The sequence below is a fragment of the Aptenodytes patagonicus genome, chromosome 6, assembly GCF_965638725.1.
Source record: "Aptenodytes patagonicus chromosome 6, bAptPat1.pri.cur, whole genome shotgun sequence".
Lineage (NCBI taxonomy): Eukaryota > Metazoa > Chordata > Aves > Sphenisciformes > Spheniscidae > Aptenodytes > Aptenodytes patagonicus.
Window position 1 is genome coordinate 64,679,477 of NC_134954.1, and position 20,610 is coordinate 64,700,086.

A 20,610-nucleotide genomic window follows, 5' to 3' on the forward strand; every position below is an offset into this window, starting at 1 on the left:
GATGGAGTTTATTTGTCATGTGCCAAATCTATGTATTGGTGTAACTGAGAGGCAAACTGTCTGCAGCAAGCTGTAACTTTTTGAAATTTTCTTCGAAATAACATTATGTGATTAGTCAGTTTGACTTACAAAGGAGGGGCTTTTTTAGCTTGCTGTTGTTTGCATGCATCAGGCCTTCGTTAGATGACTCTCCTATCCAGGATTATTAGCTCTGAAATCAGTGTAAAGCATTTGACACCCACCCATAGATTACCTAGTCTGAAAGATTAAGCTCTTGGTTATGACGGGAGGTGGGATTTGTTTTCCAAGTGTTCGAAGCTTCCAAAGTAAAACTTAATTGATGAATCTTAGGCAAAGCCAGAGGGACTGGGGCAAAAAATGCTTTCCTGCTTGCTGCAAAATGGGTCAGCACATGTCTCCATCGCTATCAGGAGGGCTGCATGGGGGGGTGGAGGAGAGGAGAGCAGGGAGGGGTAGTTCAAAGTACAGGCAGCTGGTTGTGCTGCTGCTCTTGCACCATCCTGGGATCTGGGGGGGGGGCGGGGGGGGGAAGAGGGGTAGGAGGAAAAAGTGGTTAAGAGAATTGAAACTACCCTGACCTGAAATGTGACGTTCTGTCATTTACATTCCACTGAGCTGTAAGTGAGTGAAGAGTGAGTCGTGTTACGTGACTTGGAATGACGGTGGGGCAATATGTGGTAAGAGGAACAAACAGTAACATCAAGGAATATGGTCAAATATGTATGTGTTCTGTTTTAATTTAGGTTTGTCTTAAATGAGCTGGTACAGACTGAAAAAGACTACGTCAAAGACTTGGGAACTGTTGTGGAGGTGAGCTGAAGCAAACCCTGCTATGCAAAATGTTTTTCCACTAAAAAGCACCATGCTGAAGAGTGACAACAACAAAAAATACAGCATGAGAAATAAATGGCTTTATTTTGCACTCTGCTTCCATGGTCCCCTTCTCATGTTGACAGAAACAAGAAGAAATGCCTTTGGAAACTATTTTTGTTTCCATCTAACAAATGTTGTATTTTAGGTTTCAACTCCAGTGTGCAAAGGTTTTTCTTGGCTACCCTGCTTGTGACAAACTCTTTCTGCTCTAATGCAGCCTTGAGGGCAATGGTGGAGAATAACTTATGCTCCTACCACCTATTTCATGCGTTTCTTGCTGTCATATTGAGTAATGGTAACACATACTTTACTTGAGTTTGCACCTGGACTAAATTCCTATGTCTGAGTACCTTTCCAGAAGCTGGATTTGGATCTGTGCTGAGGTACGTGTGTGGCCCATGGATTATTGTTTTGCAGACAGACTTGAGAGAAAATAGAGGGCTTTTTTTTTTTTTGACCCTTTTTTTTTTTCAAAAACAGTTACAGTTTTTTAAGCTTCAACTTGTAAAGACCTGGCTGATCCCTAGGGATCACCTGTCAGAGCCAACTCACGTGCAGGGTCCAGTTTTTTTCCCAGCAAGGACTCAGAACTGGAGGCACGTGGTTGAAGTGGGCTTTCGGCAATGCTTTTGGCATTCACTAGTCCAAGGAGAATTATCAGCCCATCTAACAGTGATTTTCAACAGCTTCCAAACTTGAAGATGTTTGTGTTATCTTCTGTTTACATCATGCACCCCTGGCAAACCTGACAGGGCTGCAGTGCTCCAAAGGCTTATAAAGAAACTCTCAGGAGGTGTGAGAAATCCTATTCAAGTGACTCTTTAAACTTACTGCTTGGCTTTGTGCTCCCGCAAAATACTCATGGTGATGAATGGAAGAACTCTGTACAGAGTCTGGCTTCTTCCTCTTACCAGAGAAGCCAAGAGCTTGATAAACTACTTTTGTTTAACTTTTATCTTCTAATTGCACTTGTCACTTCAATGACATCTAATAATGGTTTGTATAAGTATTGTAGACATGCAGAATAAATCCTTTAAAGTTTTCTTTTAAGCAAACTGTGTAATTTAAAGTATCTAGATGGGTTTCTCATTTTAAATTGTACAAAAGGTATTTTAAGCGTTTTCAATGTAAAAAATCCTGACATTAAACTTTTGCTTCTTTGAAAAAAAAAAAAAGTGCAATTATGCTCCCCCTTCAAATGAACCCTTTGCTAATCACTGATCATTAATCCTAAAGGGCTTCATGAAAAGGATAGAAGAAAAAGGAGTTTCTGAAGATATGAAAGGGAAAGACAAGATTGTATTTGGCAATATTCACCAGATCTATGACTGGCACAAAGAGTAAGTTTTTGGTTTAGTTCCTTTTTAAGCATCTTTCTAACCGCTCATCCATAAAGGATTGGGGTATATGGTATCTGTATGTCTAAGCTGCTTTTAATTGAACATCAGCAGGTCATTCAGGGCTGAACTTCCAAAGGATGTTGCCTCACTTTAAATGGTCTCTGTTGGTTTGTAAGTGCTGCTTAATAACTTCACAAATCATGGCTACCTTGAATCCTGAGAACATGTTCTAATTCATGTGCTTTTAGCCACAGTTTCACGATACACTAGATCCTGATATAGGGCTTTGTCTACCCAGCCAAAAATGGCACAACTGCATGATGCAAAGAATCGGTCTTACATAAAATCATTTTTCCCAGTGAAAAAAACTTTGGTGAGCTATAGCTTTGCACTGCCTGGCTTCATGGGAAAGTGTTTGTCATGCTGTCTCTGATCACAGATACAGCTTTATGCTGGCTCAAACACCATGCCAGGAGTGCTGGTCAGTGTGACAGAAACACTGCACACAAGAGAGTCTGCTCTCTGTCAATGCTGTGCTGCCAACAGCTCTGCCACTCCTTGCTGGGGAGCCGCAACAGGAGGCTCAATGGGAGATACCACTGTGGTCCATCCACAGCTCCTGAGCTACTGCTCATAAGCAGTCCCAACACGGCTCCCAGAGAGTTGCTGCTTGTGGAGTACTTGCTGGATCCTCAGAAAAGCTACTGAGGCTGCCATATTGTGTTTCTTGGGTCACAGCTGTAGGCTCAATTCATCCCACTGATAAGCAGTAGCAATGCTGGAAAGTCATGGTTTCCTTCTTATGTCTTGTGGTTCTCAGTAGCGAGAACGTCTTCACATGCAGCTGATAGGATCACAAAGGCTGACCATACCAGTAGTATTTGGCTAGTAGGGTGATAAAATGCAAATACCTTCAAGATTCTTCTCACATGAAAGCTCTGACACACTTTGGCCTAGTTGATGTTTTTGACTCTGAGTTAGGAACTCTGTTCCTTGAAAATCTTACTCATACAAGTAGCTTTTGAAAAGCTGCTGGAATCACGAGTCTTATATCAAACCCTGGGCCATTTCCGCTGTAACTTTATGAACAGCAATGTCTTGCTTATGGACAATATGGTCATCATTTCAACTCTGCCACTCAGAAATACTCTACGGCTCCAGCTAACTAGAATTTGAGCATGCATGTGCAGACTTGAGCAATGGACACCAGACTGGATATTCCTTCAGCTCTGGACATTTCCCTCACCCAGGAAATACAGTATCCTTCCCATCATGTGTCCCACGGGTGCTTATCTCATGGCCTGGGCCTGTCCTCATGTTCCGACAGATGCCCTTGTGAGCACAAAACAAAAGATGTCAGAAAAAGCTTCACCATATATTAAGTTGATACCAGCAACGGACTGTTTTTACCAGTGCCATTCATTGTTTAAGTGTGATGACAGGAGTTTTGTGTAACACATAGGGAGGGATTCCCTATTTTTAGTTCTGCATATCTGGGTCAAGAAGTCTATTTAAATGTAGATGAATTTAACATTTAGAGAGGACTGAGTTATGGAAGCAGCTGTATCTGATGGTAGCAATAGTTGGGACAGCTGTCCAATGTATATCTCTTTTTGAGGTTCTGGGATTTCTTGGGACCAGACCATTGCAGGCATGTCCTCTCACCAAATCCGGCTACTGTAGCAAATCCTTGGAGGCATTTGAGGCAGAAATCCTGCCGTGAAAAAGAGGAAGATCACGGAAAGGGAGATTGTCAGGATTTGCCTACCAGTTAGAAAAACCTACCAGTTATTTCTAAAGTTTAGTTTAGCTGTTTTTACCTCAGTTTTAGGCATCCCAGTATATTCTTGGTAAGTGCATTCAAGCTAGAACGAATGACCTCCCCAAAGCTGCAGGTCAGGACAGAGATAGTGTTTGTGAATTACTATTACTGTTATGAATTACAGTATATTACTAACAGTAATATACTGAAAAACAGTGAAAAACAGAACATACCAAAACTCCACCAGCAAAAACGTGTTGATTTGTTTATTCAAGTGGAAACTTCTGCATCTCTTTCACATTGACCAGTACTCTAAATCTGCTCATGCAACTGAGAACTCCTGGTAAAGCTTCAGTTGAGTTTTCACAAGCATTTTGGTATATGGAAAAGTTTTACTTTGGGAGTTCTCGGTGAAGGAAAGCAACTCTTGCAATTACATAGCAATTGGCACTTCTTAAAAATTGAAACCACTGTAATAGTAAAGAAGAGCAGATCGTTTGCAAGACAAGACCTCCATATTTCACAGCTCTCATCTAATGTTTTAGAAATCCCACCATTAAGGGCTGAAGCCAAGCTTACCTTTTCATTTATTATTGAATACTATAGCTAAAATTGCACCGATATATCTGAAGGACAACTAGTTTGCTGCTGGGATGACCTAAAAAAGTATTCTGAAATGTTGATATCCTTTCTTTCAGCTTTTTCCTGGCTGAACTGGAAAAATGTCTTCAAGAACCTGACCGTTTAGCACAGCTTTTTATTAAGCATGTAAGTTTTATTTTGTTACCTATCTCTAGTACAATTGTCTTTTAGGGTGTGATGACTCTTTTCCAAAAACATCTGTTTGTGTCAACTTGATACTTTTACTTGTCTAAACTTAATTTAAACATAAAGTAGCCCTATAGTTATGCATCTTCAGTGAGCAGCTGGATTGAACTAAAGCATTAATCATTGCCTTCTTGCAGACTTCTTAGTTTGGGGCAAAATTGATGTGGCCAAGGACATCTGCCAAAATATAATTATGGCAAGTACTTGCCAACTGCTACGATTGACACCTTCGTGTGATATTAGCCAGAGCACAACTCTCTAGCGGATTTCAGACCTACCAGCGTGGGGACGACATCTCTAACTGGCTACCCCCATGGAAACCTCCCCTTGCCTAAGGTGCAGAAGTGGAGAACCAGTTATCAATTTACTTTCCTACTTCAGCAAACTAAATCTTTGATTAAACAAAAAATAAGGAAGACCACACAGAACATATTAGCAACTTTCTGTCAGCTTTTAATAGCAGAACAGAACGGTAGCCAATATCTCACCAGGCTGCTGTGCCTCTTGCTTTCACAGGAGCGGCGATTACACATGTACGTGGTATATTGCCAAAACAAGCCACGATCTGAATATATAGTAGCTGAGTATGAGGCATACTTTGAGGTAAGCATTGCTTATTATACATTACTGCTACTTACAGCTGTGAGTCCTAGTCAAGTAGACTGTTCTGTGACCTGTGGGGTTTATCTAAAACAAACTCTAGAAGATTTTGATACTGCATGTGCTGCTAAAGTCTCTGCTATGGGGAAGAAATGTTATTATTTCATTTATTTCAAATTCTCATGTTGTTAATTTCTAATAAATATTTAAACCAGTACTAACTGTCTGCGGCCCTCAGAGTGCCACAACTGCATTGATTTCTGTCCAAAATAAAATGACTTTTTAATCCGTAGTCTACAAACAGGGGAGGAGGTAAAAGTCATTGGAGCTGGGTGGTGCCTCTTATAAATTCCCAATAAGTTTGTCTGTTTCAAGAAATCTTTAGGATTAGGCACATTTAGATATTAATGTGAAAGAAGCTTTTTTAACAAGGGAGAGATGTTTCGTTCCACCCAAGGGCATGAGGCGTGCTCTGCAGGACTTATTTGTGAGCTAATCCCTGCTGCAGTGGAAAGGGTGGTCTCCAGACCTTGCAGCCCTGCTCGGTCAGCTCAAAGGGGGAAGGGATCCTGTGCTTTCCAACGCCTTCCAGCTCGGTCATGACTTTTACCCAGTCCTTGCCTAAATAGGATATGCCAGATTTTTAAATCCTCTAAAATTCCCTCTTGCAAACAAAAGATTAAGAACAGACCAACTTTCTGTGGAAATAAGTCTCTGCTGGGACATTTTATCATGTTCTCTGTCTTACTCTGTGATTGTTTGCAATTGTTTTTAATCCTCAATTTTTAGGAGCTTCAACAGGAAATAAGCCAACGGCTGACCATCAGTGACTTTCTGATCAAACCCATTCAAAGAATAACTAAATATCAGCTTCTTCTCAAGGTGAGTGGAAAGATACAGTTTGGACTAAACTATAGTCTGCATCTTGTGTTAGATGCTGTTATTTTAAATCAGCCTTAGTTTTAACTGAGGAATAACTTCATCAAATTAAGAGGAAATGAGTCTGCTTAAACATGGGCATACAATGACAGAGTCACATGGAAAATGTCCAGAGAGCAGGAGGGCCACATCTGTGGGAGCAGTTTGCAATTTAGGATAATAAAAAGATTTTTTTTTTTATTTTCTACTGGAATTTTTTTATAGAAGATTAAACTTTAAATAGGAATTTTCTTCCTTTGAAGTTTCAGAGCAAACTTTCATTCATTTTTTTAAAATTACAATGAAGACGCACAAGTGTCCCTGCCCATGGCAGGGGGGTTGGAACTAGATGATCTTTAAGGTCCCTTCCAACCCAAACCATTCTATGATTCTATGAAGTGTGTTAATAAAGCCTCTTTGGTGCTGAATGGCATGCTTCTAATAAAAGCTATAGCCTCCATTTCTGAATATCTCTCTTCAAATTAGCATAAGAAACTTATTTCCAGAATATTCTGATGTCTTAAAATTTGGGGAGCCCACTGCAACTTTTTCCCCAAGGAGTCTGACCACTCTGGCTTCTGCTGACTTTATCCACAATGCCAATTACTCAGCACTTCTGAAAATTCATCCCTAGGGGTCTCAAGCTAATATCTAAAATTAGGCCTGTCTGAACCCTACCCTGTAGTCTCCAGCAGTACTGGGGCTCTGAGCTGGTTTCTTCTCTTTTTTGAACTAGTCTCAAGCAGGCTGCCATCAGCCCACAGTTTGGTAATTGCACACTAGCAAAGAGACAGCAGCGTGTTCCCTGAAATGCCAAAAGGAAAAGAAAAATCTTCAAGTGTGTGTGGTCTTGTGGCTTAAGACAGGGACCAAGTAAGCATTCCCAAGGGCTAATCCCAGCTCTGTCTTTTTTCTGTGATGTTTTCAGCAACCATCCACAACCCTTTTCCATATCTATAAAGTGGTTATAACGTTCAGCAACCTCTGAAAATGAATTTATTAATACTAGCAAGTTCCTTCTCAGAAAATCACTTGCTGGATATGCTTTTTCTTTTTCAAACTGGCATCTTTTGTTTTCTCTTTCTGAAGTGGCTTAATGCAAACCTTTCTGCTTTCTCCAGGACTTCCTGAGGTACAGTGAAAAAGCTGGTCTGGAGTGCTCCGATATAGAGGTACGTTTTCATGTCGTGGACAATAGTGCTATGTTATCTAATGGAACTTTATATGGAGGAACGAAAACCCCAGTATTCCTTTGACAATAGCTGAAGATCCTGCTGGTATTCTAAATGTGGTATTTCTCTTAGCTTAAGTCAGAAGTAAAAGATGAAGGTGCAGTCCTGCATTGTAGGTGCACCATCCTCTTTTAGACATTACCGTACATCTTCAGTGCTTGAGAGCCTCACCATGAATAACTGCTAGCAATGATCACACAATTGAAGTTCATTATTTGACACTTTGCTTTTAGGAACCCTCTGATTCTTTTGTAACAACACAACATCCTTTTTCCTTAACAGAAAGCAGTTGAACTAATGTGCCTTGTACCGAAACGTTGCAATGATATGATGAACCTGGGTCGCCTCCAAGGCTTTGAGGTATGCATTTGCATTCTGCTTATAATAACAACCAGGCAAGGCGTGGTGGGTTGACCCCGGCTGGACACCAGGTGCCCACCAAAGCCGCTCTGTCGCTCCCCTCCTCAGCTAGACAGGGGAGAGAAAATATAACGAAAGGCTCGTGGGTCGAGATAAGGACAGGGAGATCACTCAGCAATTACCATCACAGGCAAAACACTCAACGGGGAAATTAGTTTAATTTATTACCAATCAAATCAGAGTAGGATAATGAGAAATAAAACCACATCTTAAAAAAAACCACACCTTCCCCCTACCCTTCCCTTCTTCCTGGGCTTAACTTCACTCCTGATTTTCTCTGCCTCCTCCCTGCCAGCGGCACAGGGGGACAGGGAATGGGGGCTGTGGTCGGTTCACAACATGTTGTTTCTGATGCTCCTTCCTCCTCAGGGGGGAGGACTCCTCACACTCTTCCCCTGCTCCAGTGTGGGGTCCCTCCCACGGGAGACAGTTCTCCACGAACTTCTCCAACGTAAGTCCTTCCCACGGGCTACAGTTCTTCACGAACTGCTCCAGCGTGGGTCCCTTCCACGGGCTGCAGTCCTTCAGGAACAGTCTGCTCCAGCGTGGGTCCCCCACGGGGTCACAAATCCTGCCAGCAAACCTGCTCCAGCGTGGGCTCCTCTCTCCACGGGTCCACAGGAGCCTGCTCCAGCACGGACTTCCCATAGGGTCACAGCCTGCTTCGGGCATCCACATGCTCCAGCGTGGGGTCCTCCATGGGCTGCAGGTGGATATCTGCTCCACCGTGGTCCTCCATGGGCTGCAGGGGCACAGCCTGCCTCACCATGGTCTTCATCATGGGCTGCAGGGGAATCTCTGCTCCGGCACCTGGAGCACCTCCTCCCCCTCCTTCTTCGCCGACCTTGGTGTCTGCAGAGTTGTTTCTCTCACAGATTCTCACTCCTTTCTCCAGCTGCAGTTTGTTGCACAGGGTTTTTTTTTTCCCCCTTCTTGATTATGTTATCCCAGAGGCACTACCATCGTTGCTGATGGGCTTGGCCTTGGCCAGCGGTGGTTCCATCTTGGAGCCGGATGGCATTGGCTCTATCGGACACAGAGGAAACTTCTAGCAACTTCTCACAGAAGCCACCCCTGTAGCCCCCCCGCTACCAAAACCTTGCCACGCAAACCAAATACACAAAGAAAAGTATTTTATCTTTCTATGATTGTCTATACAATCTGCCCTACTCCAGGCTGTTTATCAAGTGCTTGTTCTTCTCCAGCACTGAGCTGCGTGCTTTGGTGAGGTTTCAAAGGTGGGGTCGATATACCCGTCACTCTGAACTTGTGCAATCTATCTATTGTCTCTTCAAAATGTGAGGTCTGTAAAACCTTCTGCAAGCTTGAATTAGACTTCTTATATCTATTGCCAGAGCAAAATAAGTGGTGAACCAGACTGCTCTGCCTATTAGTAAGGTCACCTAGCATTAACGTGTTAACAGCTCCCTCTGAGTTTGGCAACATCCAGCAGGGGACTTGTGAGTTACAACCCCACAGGTTACAGCTTGTGGTTTGTAACTAAGCCAATGTAGTCTTTGGCAGTCCTGGTGAGACGTCTTATCTCCAAAATGAAGTCAAGTTTGTCTTACCATCTTATGCATCATAGCATTCCTGCAAACAGGTAGGTCCTGTTTTTTTGCACCTTCAGAGGTGTTGTGTCATTGACCACTGGCTTATGGAGAGCTCGTGACTAGAGGGAATCCGAGGCGCTACAGTTACAAACTATATAATGGGAACAGTGTTTGAAATGAAGTATACAAAACAGTCTACTTCAGACCTCTTGCTTTTGGTTTTATATGCACAATCAGTGGCAATAAAACCAGAGAAAACCTATGTTATTTTCCTTAAATGGAGCTCTTGATTTACAAGGTTGCTGCTTTGATAACTTAGAGGGGATATGTCTCACATGAATTCAGTGCTGCTTGGAAAACTTGGACTGCACGAAACATAGCAGATCGTCATGTGGGATCATGGTGCGTCGGGGTTTGTAATGTTGGTGCCTTGTTTGCTTCTCAGGGCAAGCTGACAGCTCAAGGTAAGCTGCTGCAGCAGGACACCTTCTATGTGACAGAGCAGGATTCTGGAGTTCAGTCTCGACCAAAGGAGCGTAGGGTGTTTCTCTTTGAGCAAATAGTTATCTTCAGCGAACTCCTTAGAAAAGGATCTTTAACTCCAGGCTACATGTTCAAGAAGAGCATAAAGGTAAGAAATAGAGAGGGAGAGGCATATTCTGCTTGATGGTCATGTAAGGAAATCTTACCAATTTTCTATACTGTAAGACTGGTCCACCCTGTCATAGGTGGCCAACAATTTGCAGAAAACATTTGCATTTACCTTTCAGTGGATCAGAAGCTATTTAAGACCGTCTCTAAATAAACCACTAGGTGTCTAAATTTACTGGGTAATTTTTACAGGGAACACAACCAGGGCAGGTCCTCTGTCATTCATAGCTCTGAGTTAGCAAATATTGCTACAAAGCCTGCAGTAGTCAAAGGAATTATACAATAATTGCTTTTAAGCATGATCATAAGAGGTAGGGGAAGGTGTGGTATCCAAAACAGTCATGTTAGGCCAAACTGTAAGTCAATATTAAGCCTCTATGTGCCATTACTGGAAATACTCTCCCTAATGCAGGGAGGGCTCTTAGTACAAATGTGAATGTTGCAGGAAGACGGAACTATTTCAAAAACAAACAAAAACACACACAGTTCTAAAAATGCAGCTATGAGGAATTATAAAACCAGCTAAACTATAAAGAAAATTTTAAGAAGTTAATTTTGTTTTTGAATAATCTTTCCAGATTATGGGGCTGGGACTAAAAGTAAAAACTGAAAGTAACCAGGGAAAATAATTTGTTTATTTGTTTGTTTAAGGGGCTTTATGATTGTTTAACAAATGCAAAGTTAACCTCTGAAATGGTAAGTGAAGATGAAAGAACGCTACACCTCTCCTGGCAGAACAGCCTTTGCTGTGCCTGCAGAAAGAGCAAAGTCACTGCTTTATTTGAATGTCTTGATTGTTCAAAGCTGAGAAACCGGTCTGGGATTGATTTCCTTTTCAAAGATACAGGTTAAAAAGAGGTGGGAGAATGCATTGTGTTTGCTCTAAATTTTAAATGGTGCATTAATATGAAATAGAAGAGAACAACATCAGGTGAAGTAATGCATAGTAACCATATATAACTGAACAAATCTATGATAAACAGCATATTTACTGAAATGAAGGCATCTTCTTGGCTGACAGAAACTGCAGCATTTACTGAAAAGCCTATATCCATTTGCAAGTCAGTGTATTTCATAGTTTCCAACCAAATAATAAGCTATAAAGGAAAAACCTAAAGTGTACAAATAAACAATCATCTTGATTTAGATGATCAGCTTTGATTTTATCTTATTGCTGATTTAAATCATTATTAAAGTTGGAGATGGAAATAACATTAATCATTTTTACTTCAGTTTATTGTATGTATAACAATGAGGCTTTTATCTGCAGGAAACAATTCCTGAACTGTATATTGTAGATAAAGAGAGAAAAAATAAATCTCTCCTAATGTCAATAAAATTAGCTTGCCTCAAGGGTAAGAATTGCTTTTCTAGTTAAACAGCCTATGAAAGTAATGCTGTTCCTACTGCCTGAGTTTAAAACTTTTGTGTGATAATTTTCCAGTCCCTCTTTTTTTCCATTTGGCAAACAGCTCATTCTCCTGTTGAGTGCCTACAGCAAGTGTGGGATCCCCTGTGGCTCCATGTGCATCTCCCTCGCTGCAGTGTGGAGTCTGTGTGCCGGCAGCTCTCACACCCTGCCTCCCAGCCCGTACTTCAGCTTCTGGCTGCTTTTGCATTTCTCTCATGCTTTACCACAGAGATGAGCTGTGGCCTGCAGTGGAACGGGACCATTCCCCACCTCTCTGTGCCACGGGTATCCTCACCTTGCGGTGGAGCCTCAACCTGAGCTGGCTGATTCCCTGGAGAGAGGACCTTTTCCAAAGGTGTCACAAACAGGCTACCTCATCACCTGTCTTTCATAACCCTGCCCTAAAAGTGGGCATCTAGAAATTGCATCTGGTCTGAGATCATGAGCCAGTTTGAGGAGGCTTTACACTGTCAGCTAGGACCAAGTTTCTTTGACCTTGGTTCGAGTGCTGACAAGATCCTGCTGGGCAGATTGAACCTACCTTCACAGCAGTTATCAGGACTGACTAGCCGTGCTTGGCTAGCTTTGATACCATCTGCAGTCATGGTTGTCCAGTTCTCTGGGAGACACTCCCTGAGAGATGTAGGCTGTTTCCCTGCTGGTCACATCCTCCCACACAGCAGAAGGACCTAGCCAGCACCAGAGATCCCATTTCTTTCCTCTGTGTCACAGCTATTACGGAGCACTGAGGTCTCTCTGTTAGAGCAAGAAGTGCGTATGACTTCAAATGCAGCCGTTCTGGTCTGTCAGGGCGATGAGGCTCCCAAATATTGTTCTCCAAGGTCTGTCACACTCAAACTGTGACAGAAGCTTCATCATGATGTGCTACATTAGTGAAGAACCCTTCTTTATGCACATCCCTTCTTGGATACTTCTCAGTTGGATACCTTTCAGACTCTCAAAATACCTAAGTGGGTAGCCTTGGCAAATGCATCTCCCTGAGACACAAATAGGAGGTTAGGCACCCTGACCTACCAGTCTTTTTACTGGAGTCATACCAGGATTGACTTGCTTGCTTTGGCTATCAACCAGAGGAGCAAGAGGAAGAGCACTGCCCAGGCTCACTGTCTGTCCCTTTCCTTGTCCCCATGTCAGAGGAGTTCCTGCCTGTCCCCCTAACTTCACAGGGACCCCCAGAAGAGAAGGAAGAGGCTCCTTGCATCTTGCAATTTGAATGCTGGACAGTATTCAGATGTGGAATGGATCTCTCCGTACCTTGACAGATATTCAGAGCAATTGGAGATAGACTTCTAGAGGGACGTTATTGCCTTAGTCTTCGGAGCTGTCTACTTTTGACATGAAGACTCTCTCTCTTTCTTTGAAAGGCTATGCCATCCTATTCTTGTTTACTATCATAGATATAAGTAGCTCAGGAAAAGCTAAAGTTATGGGTACACTTAAACAGAAGCCTCACAAGGGCAGGACAGCAGCCAAAATTGCCATCCATGAGATTTCCAGAAAGAGTATCTGTGACTACAGTCAAGTGAAGTGGTTCTGCACAGATGACAGTGTAATCTGCTAGAAATAAGAAGAGCTGTTGGAGTATCAGGAGAGAACTGCTCTTTTTTTTTGGTATATCCCTGTGCACAGTCCATTCCATTTTTAAAATACTCTAATGACTGAGACTTTCTTTCCCATGGAGGATAAGAAATGTAAACACTTATTTAAATTGGAGGAATGATAGACTTTATTCACATCTTAATAGGAACATTTTAACTCTATTTACGGGTTACGGTAAATTTTTAGCACATCAGTCAGGTCTACGTTACCTTAAAATAGAAGGTGTAATTCAAGACAAGGCAGGTGGATGTCTGGTACATCTGTCAGAGCTTTATTAAACATCATATTTAAGCTTAAGATTTATCTGCCTAAATCTAGATGAGGCAAATTCTTCTGATTATGATCTGACAGTCTGTTATTGGACTCAATTATTTTCAGGAACTTCTCACAACAATTTCATTCTGATTCTTGAGTAATGTTATCTCATGCTCCATGTAACACATGCTTACCTTGGCTTGTTTCAGATGAACTACCTTATCATTGAAGAAAACGTGGACAATGATCCCTGCAAGTTTGCTCTAATGAGCCGGGAAACATCAGAGAGAGTCATTTTACAGGCAGCTAATCCAGAAATTCAGCAAGCTTGGGTACAGGACATCAACCAGGTCCTGGACACACAAAGAGATTTCCTAAATGGTATGTACATGGTCTTTGCTCTGTTTCCCAAACTGTGACACTAAATGGGATTTAGAATCTTTGTGTCTCTGTTCCCTCTACGAGAAAAACATTCAGCAACTTCTTTTCATAAGGAGAATCCCAAGGAAAAACTAGAGCCCAGTCTGCCTGTCATTAAGCACTGGGTCAAGTGATATCCACAGAGTACATGGGAAAGAGTCCTCATAATTTACAGCTGGTCTTTGAAAAGAGACCACCTCAGTGCCACTGTACAGAGGTCTCTGTCCTGCATGCCAGGTCTGCCTGGTGGGAAGGTGAAGGATGGGAGAAAGACCAGGCAAGCCTGATCTGAACTGCTGTGTGGCCCTGGAGCCCACCCTGAGAAGCTGCTGGAGCCCCATCTTGCATTAAAGGCCTCAGGTCATTCTGGCCTGGCACCATTAGCAGCATCTCGTAGACTTTTTTGGCAGCCTACTGGCTCCTTGCTTAAATAGGTGGTGGGTCCCTGAGCAGTTGCCCTGCATATATCAGTCAGGTTCATGTTCAGGTCTCAAGTCCCTCTTGTCAATGACATGCCTTTGGTGGTACTTTTGTGCAAGATCCTTTAAAAATGCTGGGGTTTGCAGGGCTGTATTGGCTGGTGCTTTCCATTCTACCGGGAGATTTTAAATCTAATCCCTTCCCAAGACCACGTTGAAGCCAGGTTGCCATTGTATCTGCACAGTATCTGCCACTTAGTCAGAGCAAGGCGTATTCCCAGGAACCTCCTATTCAACGTCACCATGTGCTACAAGCTGAGGACATGAGGTGGGACAAAGGCTGCCTCACCATCCACCCCCTTAGAGGTCCAAACTCTGCAGGGCAGGAGCTGCTTTCAACAAAAAACAAAAGAGAGGGCAAGGAAACATCTGGGCTTGTTTCTCCTAGGAACCGTGGGAGCTGTGCATGAACAGGGGCCTTTCCAAAATGTCAGCTTTGCTTTAGGAATAAATTTGGGGTGGTTTGAAATAATATTTCAAATTAAAGCTGTGCTTCTAAAGAAAAAAACCAAAACCCACACATGATGAACAAAAGTGTGGATTTTGAAAGCAGAGAGGAATCAAATTCAGTTAACAATTTTAGCTTGTTCTTGCTCATGATTGGGCAAGGGAAAGAGGGGGAACCAGGACTAGAGGAAAAATTTTAAAATAGTATCTCTTTGTTTGTTTGTTTGTAAGCAACAAAGTGGGAATCATTACTTTGGAAGCTTCCAGAATTGTTTTGCACTATTCATTTCAAAACATTTTTTAAAATCAAGCTTATATTAGAAAAGAGTTCTATATTTAAAAACTTAATACATGTTCAATAAGGAATCTTATTTGCTTCAATCAAAATGTTTTGGCTTGGCACAATCTGTTAGCTTTTTTGATTTCAGGTTTTGGTGTTCTGTTTTGTGGATTCTTTGTTGCAAAATCTGAAGAGGCTCTTTCAGTTCACATCAAAACAAAGGTTCCCTTTTCTTCAATGTTGAGGTTTTGTAGTCCTTTTAAAATTTTAATTTAGCTTAGTGTTACTTTTCAAAAGTTAACTGGGAGAGTGTTACAGGCAAAAGCTGTTTGTGACAGTTCAAAAACTATGGCTGAGCTCAGAAGGGAAATTGTGTTTCACCTGTGATTCCAAAACTTGATACTGGATTTTTGTGACTTGGAATTGAATGGGCCTCATACAACCACTGTAGAATGATTCCTTAAAGAGATTGGTGAGATGAGCAGTCTGAGTTCTCCCGTTTGACCAGTTGGTACCAAAACTTGCCGGTTTTGTGTCGGTGCAGTTGGCTTTGAATGAGGGCTTATTGCAATAAAAATAAGTTCCAGTAATGGTTAGCTACAGAATTTTTTTTAAACCTTGTGAGAACTCCACAGACACTACTGCAGGGGTTTTCTGTCCCTTCCACATCTTTCTTTCTTATTGTTTTATTTTTTTTATATTCCCCCCTATCCTCCCCAGACTTAGCTGCCCTGTGAGCCCCTTTTTCTACTGAAGCATCTTCATAGCCCCTATTTAGCCTGTCTTCTGTGAGGCCAGCAAGGAATTTGGTGGGTTAGGATCATAATCGTCTGTATCTCTAAAGCTAGAAGTAAAAATAGATTTATATTAAAACACAGGCTTAAGGATTTACTGTAAACCTATAAATAAGATCCAAGAAAATGATATTGTATCCAGTAGAGCCTGTCCAGTCCAGAACAAGTGGCTTTTAGGATGTAATCTTATTGAGGCTGACTAATCTTTAAATACGTTCTTTAGCTTTGCATTTCATTAAAGCGGATGTTTTCTGTCTTTAAAATCATATTAAATCCACACTGAGCCAATGCTGCGTAAACTTAATAACAAAATATTCCCTGTGAGTTCTTGCCCAAGCTGTCTCTGATTTTCTCTCTTCAACAGGGAAGCCCTAAAGAGTACGGGGCTATGTACAAAGCATAGTATTTGCATCCACAGTTCATAAATGTAAAACTTGGTGCAATTACACTGTAATGTTCAAGCTTTTCATATTTTTCCTTGGAAAAGCAAAAGCTGCTAAGCTTGAGAAACAGACTGTGCACCAAATGATTGGCTATAGCGACTGTTCTTTCGTTTTGCTTTAAGAAGCAAGCTGTAAAGAAAATATGTCACTGATGGATATATTTCATAAGGAAAATGCTATTGATCTGTACCTTCTTTTTAATCACATTTTGGGGGGGGTGGGGGGATTGAGAGAGAAAGAGAGAGCACGCAAGTACGTGGACACGTGATTTTTGCCAGAAGCCCGTAAGAATACTAACAGATGTTGAACAGGAGGCTGGAAGCCAGGCATCGCTGTGATAGTTAACGGTGGAATTAGTAGTCACAAGTGGACACTCAACTAAATACCCTTTAAAAGCGCTGAGTAGGATAGACTGTTTTGAGATGGATTGATAAGTATTCATTCGGGTCTTACTGCTAAAGACCTTGCAGCCTAATCTACTGTATATACTAGAAAAATGTCACCATCACTGTCAAAAATCACTGTCAAAGTTCTCCCCAACCTTCCTTCTCCTCAATGGCTGATCTGCAGCAGGACTAAACCATTTGCAGCTGCAGTTGAGGTAAGCGAGTGAAACTGGTAGTCACTGTGGCATAAATACGAATCACTTCTGTGACAAGGGCCACTGCGTAGGTTTTGGAGCCAAGGAATCTTCCAGATTGCTACAGGTCTATGTTTGTGTCCTTCTGAAGAAAATGGTGATCTGGCATCCTCCTTGATTTTTTTTTTCAGTGTCCTGTTCTTTAGTATTAAGTGATTGCTTGTCGGAGTAGTCCTGCCTTTCTCGGGAAGGGGAATGCTAGAGAGTATGCTGTGTGGTGCTGAGCCTTTCTGTTTTTCTTTCCTTTTCCTCTTGCTGGGAAAGACATTCCTTCTGTTGTGGTTCCCTGGCTGGGCTGATGCTGTGACATTATGTCCTCCGTCTGCCTCTTGCTAGACTAGTCTCTCTGCATTCCAGTAGGTTTAGTCTGGTGCATGTACACAGTATTAACTGGCTATAAATCATCCATTAAAGCCACATGACATGCAAAAACCAAACCCATAGGTCTGGGGATGGTAGTCTGAGCCTAGCAAATCTGTTCCTTTCCCATTCACTGTGAGTCCCAGCCCTGATCCCTTCTCCTCCAAACATAACAAATTCTTTATTTCTTTACCATCTGGCATTTTATCCTTCCTTTTCGCAGTGTAAGCTCTCTCCATGACTATGAAATGTACACTCTCACAAGCAGACTTTTTTTTAAGGCTTATGAAGCTGTTTAATGTTGCTTGTGGGTATTTTCTGGGGAGGTCTGGACTGCTGGGATTAATGTCTTCGTGCCGTCTATACTTCCCCCACTTGCTGGTCATTTCCAGCAGTTTCCTTGAACCAAAGTAGTTAATCTTGAGAATACGCAAATGAGACTTACGGGTCGTGACCTGTGTTTTCTGATGATAGCAAAATTCACTGTAAATGAGCCATGCATCTCTTATTCAGGCTTTCATTTATTTTGACTACAGGAGGCGATTAATTTGTGCGATTTCAAAGAAAATGAATGCATTTATGTATGCTATGAATGGCAAATATTTTAGCCCACTGTGTTGGTTAGAGAAGCTGTTCTTTGCAGTAGCATGTTTGGTTCACGTGCAGTACAACGTAAAATGCTTGTGTCCTGTCTAGCCGTGAATGCGCTGTGTGCTTCCATGGGTGGCATCTCCTGTTCCTCTTTGGTTTGCAACTTATGTGTCTGTTCCGACTGAATCACCCCACACACTCTCTGCAGCCCTTTGCAACGTCATTGAAAGCATATAGCTAATTCTTGTCCTCTTTTGCAGCGCTACAGTCTCCCATAGAGTACCAACGCAAAGAATGTAGCTCAGCAGTGCTGAGGCCCCAGACCAGTAGGGTCGCTCAGCCCAACAGCAGACCCTATTCTTCTGTTCCAGTAGGGTCTGAGAAGCCTTTGAAGGCTACAAGCCGTAACCCATCTCTCCCACCCCTGAAGATATCTACCTCCAATGGCAGCACAGGGTATGAACACTCACAGCCCGGAGACAAGTATGAACAAAGCAAGGTACTGAGCTCATCTGATAAAACATGATCTCATAGCCCATTTCTTATACCATAGACAATCTGTGAAGTTAGCTTTAATTATCAGCTAACCAGGCCAACAGGAATCAACATACTGAAGCAACGGTGTAAAATGTGATTTGGGATTAAACAGAGACTGCGAAAGCTCTGGCATCCAGACAGGGGGCACTTCAGCTGGGAAATGGAGACAGAGCCTGACCCTGGAGCGCTGATCCCAGTGTTTTTTGGGGCGCTGCGTTTGCAGACCTGGTGAACTGAATATCCATTTGCAGTACTGGCAGCAGCAATATTCAGGCTTCTCTAATATCTATTAACCACCCATTCCTGAAGAGGTTTACTCTGATGGTATAGAAGAGTTTAGACCTTTTCCCACATAAGAGCTCCCAGGGTGCCACTTGAAGGTTATAATTTGGGTGCATGTGCACTGCACACAAACCACCAAAGAGTCAGTAACCATCAGCAGTGTTTGGACCGTGCTGCTGGCTGCGGTTGACCAAAGCCACTTTCCCATGTGACCTATATTTAAGATGATGAGATGTGTGAGTATTCATTTGGCTTCTGACGTTGAGCCTTCGTTGGTCTGTCCCCCCATTTGGCTCAGCACAGATCGTTTGTCTGTAACACCATACAAATGAGAACACGGCTGGGGCACTGTCGCTAGCAGCTGTGAAATCTAATATGAAATAGGAGGCTGGTTTGTATCAGATTACTGCCGCCTTTCAGATCCTTAAAATCCTTTTCTACCAGTGTGAACTTTAAGTGTTTTGTATCTCTTTCCCTGGAACTGTTAGTCTGGAAATGAAGTGGTGGGATTGCTGCCGGAAAAGGCAGGCTCCCCAGCTCTGCCTGCTCACCGGTTTCTGTTGTGTCCGTTTTCACAGACTGATTTGGGAGGGTGCAATGGGACCTCTTCCATGGTGGTGATTAAAGATTACTATGCACTGAAGGAGGATGAGATCTGTGTGAATCAAGGAGAGGTGGTTCAGATCCTTGCTATCAACCAGCAGAACATGTTCCTGGTGTACCAGCCTGCAAACGACCACTCTCCGGCCGCTGAAGGATGGATCCCTGGCAATATCTTGGCTCCCCTCACTAAATCCACTACAGATAATAGCGACGGAAGCATCAAGTAAGTGCCATGTTGGCTTCGCTGGGAGCACTATGTGGATTTTTTGAGGAAAAAAATAATAAATAAAAATAAACAAACCCAAATGGTAGGGAATTCCTGCTGATTTTTATCTACAGTGCCATTGGAACAAGCTGAGTGGTCAATCCGCAGCGTCGGGCAGCCATGATGAATAGTTCGGGTTTTGCTTATTTTAATTTTGTGGGGTTTTGTTTATATTTTGGAGAGAAATAAAACCATAGACGGTTAAAGATACGTTTTACATTACACCATTTTACACCAACATGGACCTGCTTGGACTGGACTTATATTTATGTTGTATTAAGTTACTAATCTATATATTGGTTATAACAGCATCTAGCAAAAAAAACCCCACAAAAAAATCCAGGCCCCGTGTTGGACTGAGGTTCGCTTCTCAAGGAAGAGAGATTTTGTTGTCTATGGCAATTTCCTTGTACAGCTTGTATCTTTTTTTTAGTTTGGTTTGGTTTGGTTTTTTTTCTGTTCGCAGTAACTTTTGTAATATATTTTTTGGTTTGCAAGACCCCCATCCAAGTACATTCCTGTATAAAGTATTTTGCACTATTTAAAAAAAAAAAAGAAAAGAAACAAACTCATATTGATGAAGTCAGGTTGTGCAATATAATGGATAGTCGCAATGTTCATCATTGTACCTGTAATGTAACTAATTTTAAATGTACTATTTTAAATATGTAAAATAAATTTTCACCACGAGCATGTTTTAATGAGGTAAAAGAACTAGTTTGACCCTTTTTTGGTTTGGTTTTTTTTTTGTTTATAACATTTTGTTGCTTATTTAACAAATGTGTGGATATATATTTTTCTTTTCTGATTTTTAGAAATTTGTCAGTCTGAAATGACTAATGCAAGAAAGTGGTTTTTTGGTATTAAATACAGAAGGTACAACCCTCTTTTCAGTAATACCTGTTGATTTCTTTTAAAATCTAAAATGGCTAGGTGGTAATGCATGATGGATGCTACAAGTTGTGTTACCTTACACAAGTACCTC

At 42.0% G+C, this 20,610-nt stretch overlaps 1 protein-coding gene across 13 annotated transcripts in view; it reads left to right on the forward strand.

The window, feature by feature from the left end:
- Positions 1-20,610, forward strand: part of KALRN (kalirin RhoGEF kinase) — a 536,830-nt gene that overhangs the window by 483,511 nt on the left and 32,709 nt on the right. For 9 of the 13 annotated variants that reach the window (XM_076342988.1, XM_076342995.1, XM_076342989.1 and 6 more), the window contains 11 exons: positions 765-831; positions 2,131-2,234; positions 4,695-4,764; positions 5,341-5,427; positions 6,214-6,306; positions 7,464-7,514; positions 7,857-7,934; positions 9,993-10,178; positions 13,694-13,865; positions 18,199-18,437; positions 19,336-19,583. In XM_076342988.1, the coding sequence (XP_076199103.1) occupies positions 765-831; positions 2,131-2,234; positions 4,695-4,764; positions 5,341-5,427; positions 6,214-6,306; positions 7,464-7,514; positions 7,857-7,934; positions 9,993-10,178; positions 13,694-13,865; positions 18,199-18,437; positions 19,336-19,583 (1,395 nt within the window). Of the gene's footprint in view, positions 1-764; positions 832-2,130; positions 2,235-4,694; positions 4,765-5,340; positions 5,428-6,213; positions 6,307-7,463; positions 7,515-7,856; positions 7,935-9,992; positions 10,179-13,693; positions 13,866-18,198; positions 18,438-19,335; positions 20,523-20,610 lie in introns of those variants that run through there. The other 4 variants (XM_076342996.1, XM_076342997.1, XM_076343000.1 and 1 more) reach the window with 4 other exon arrangements.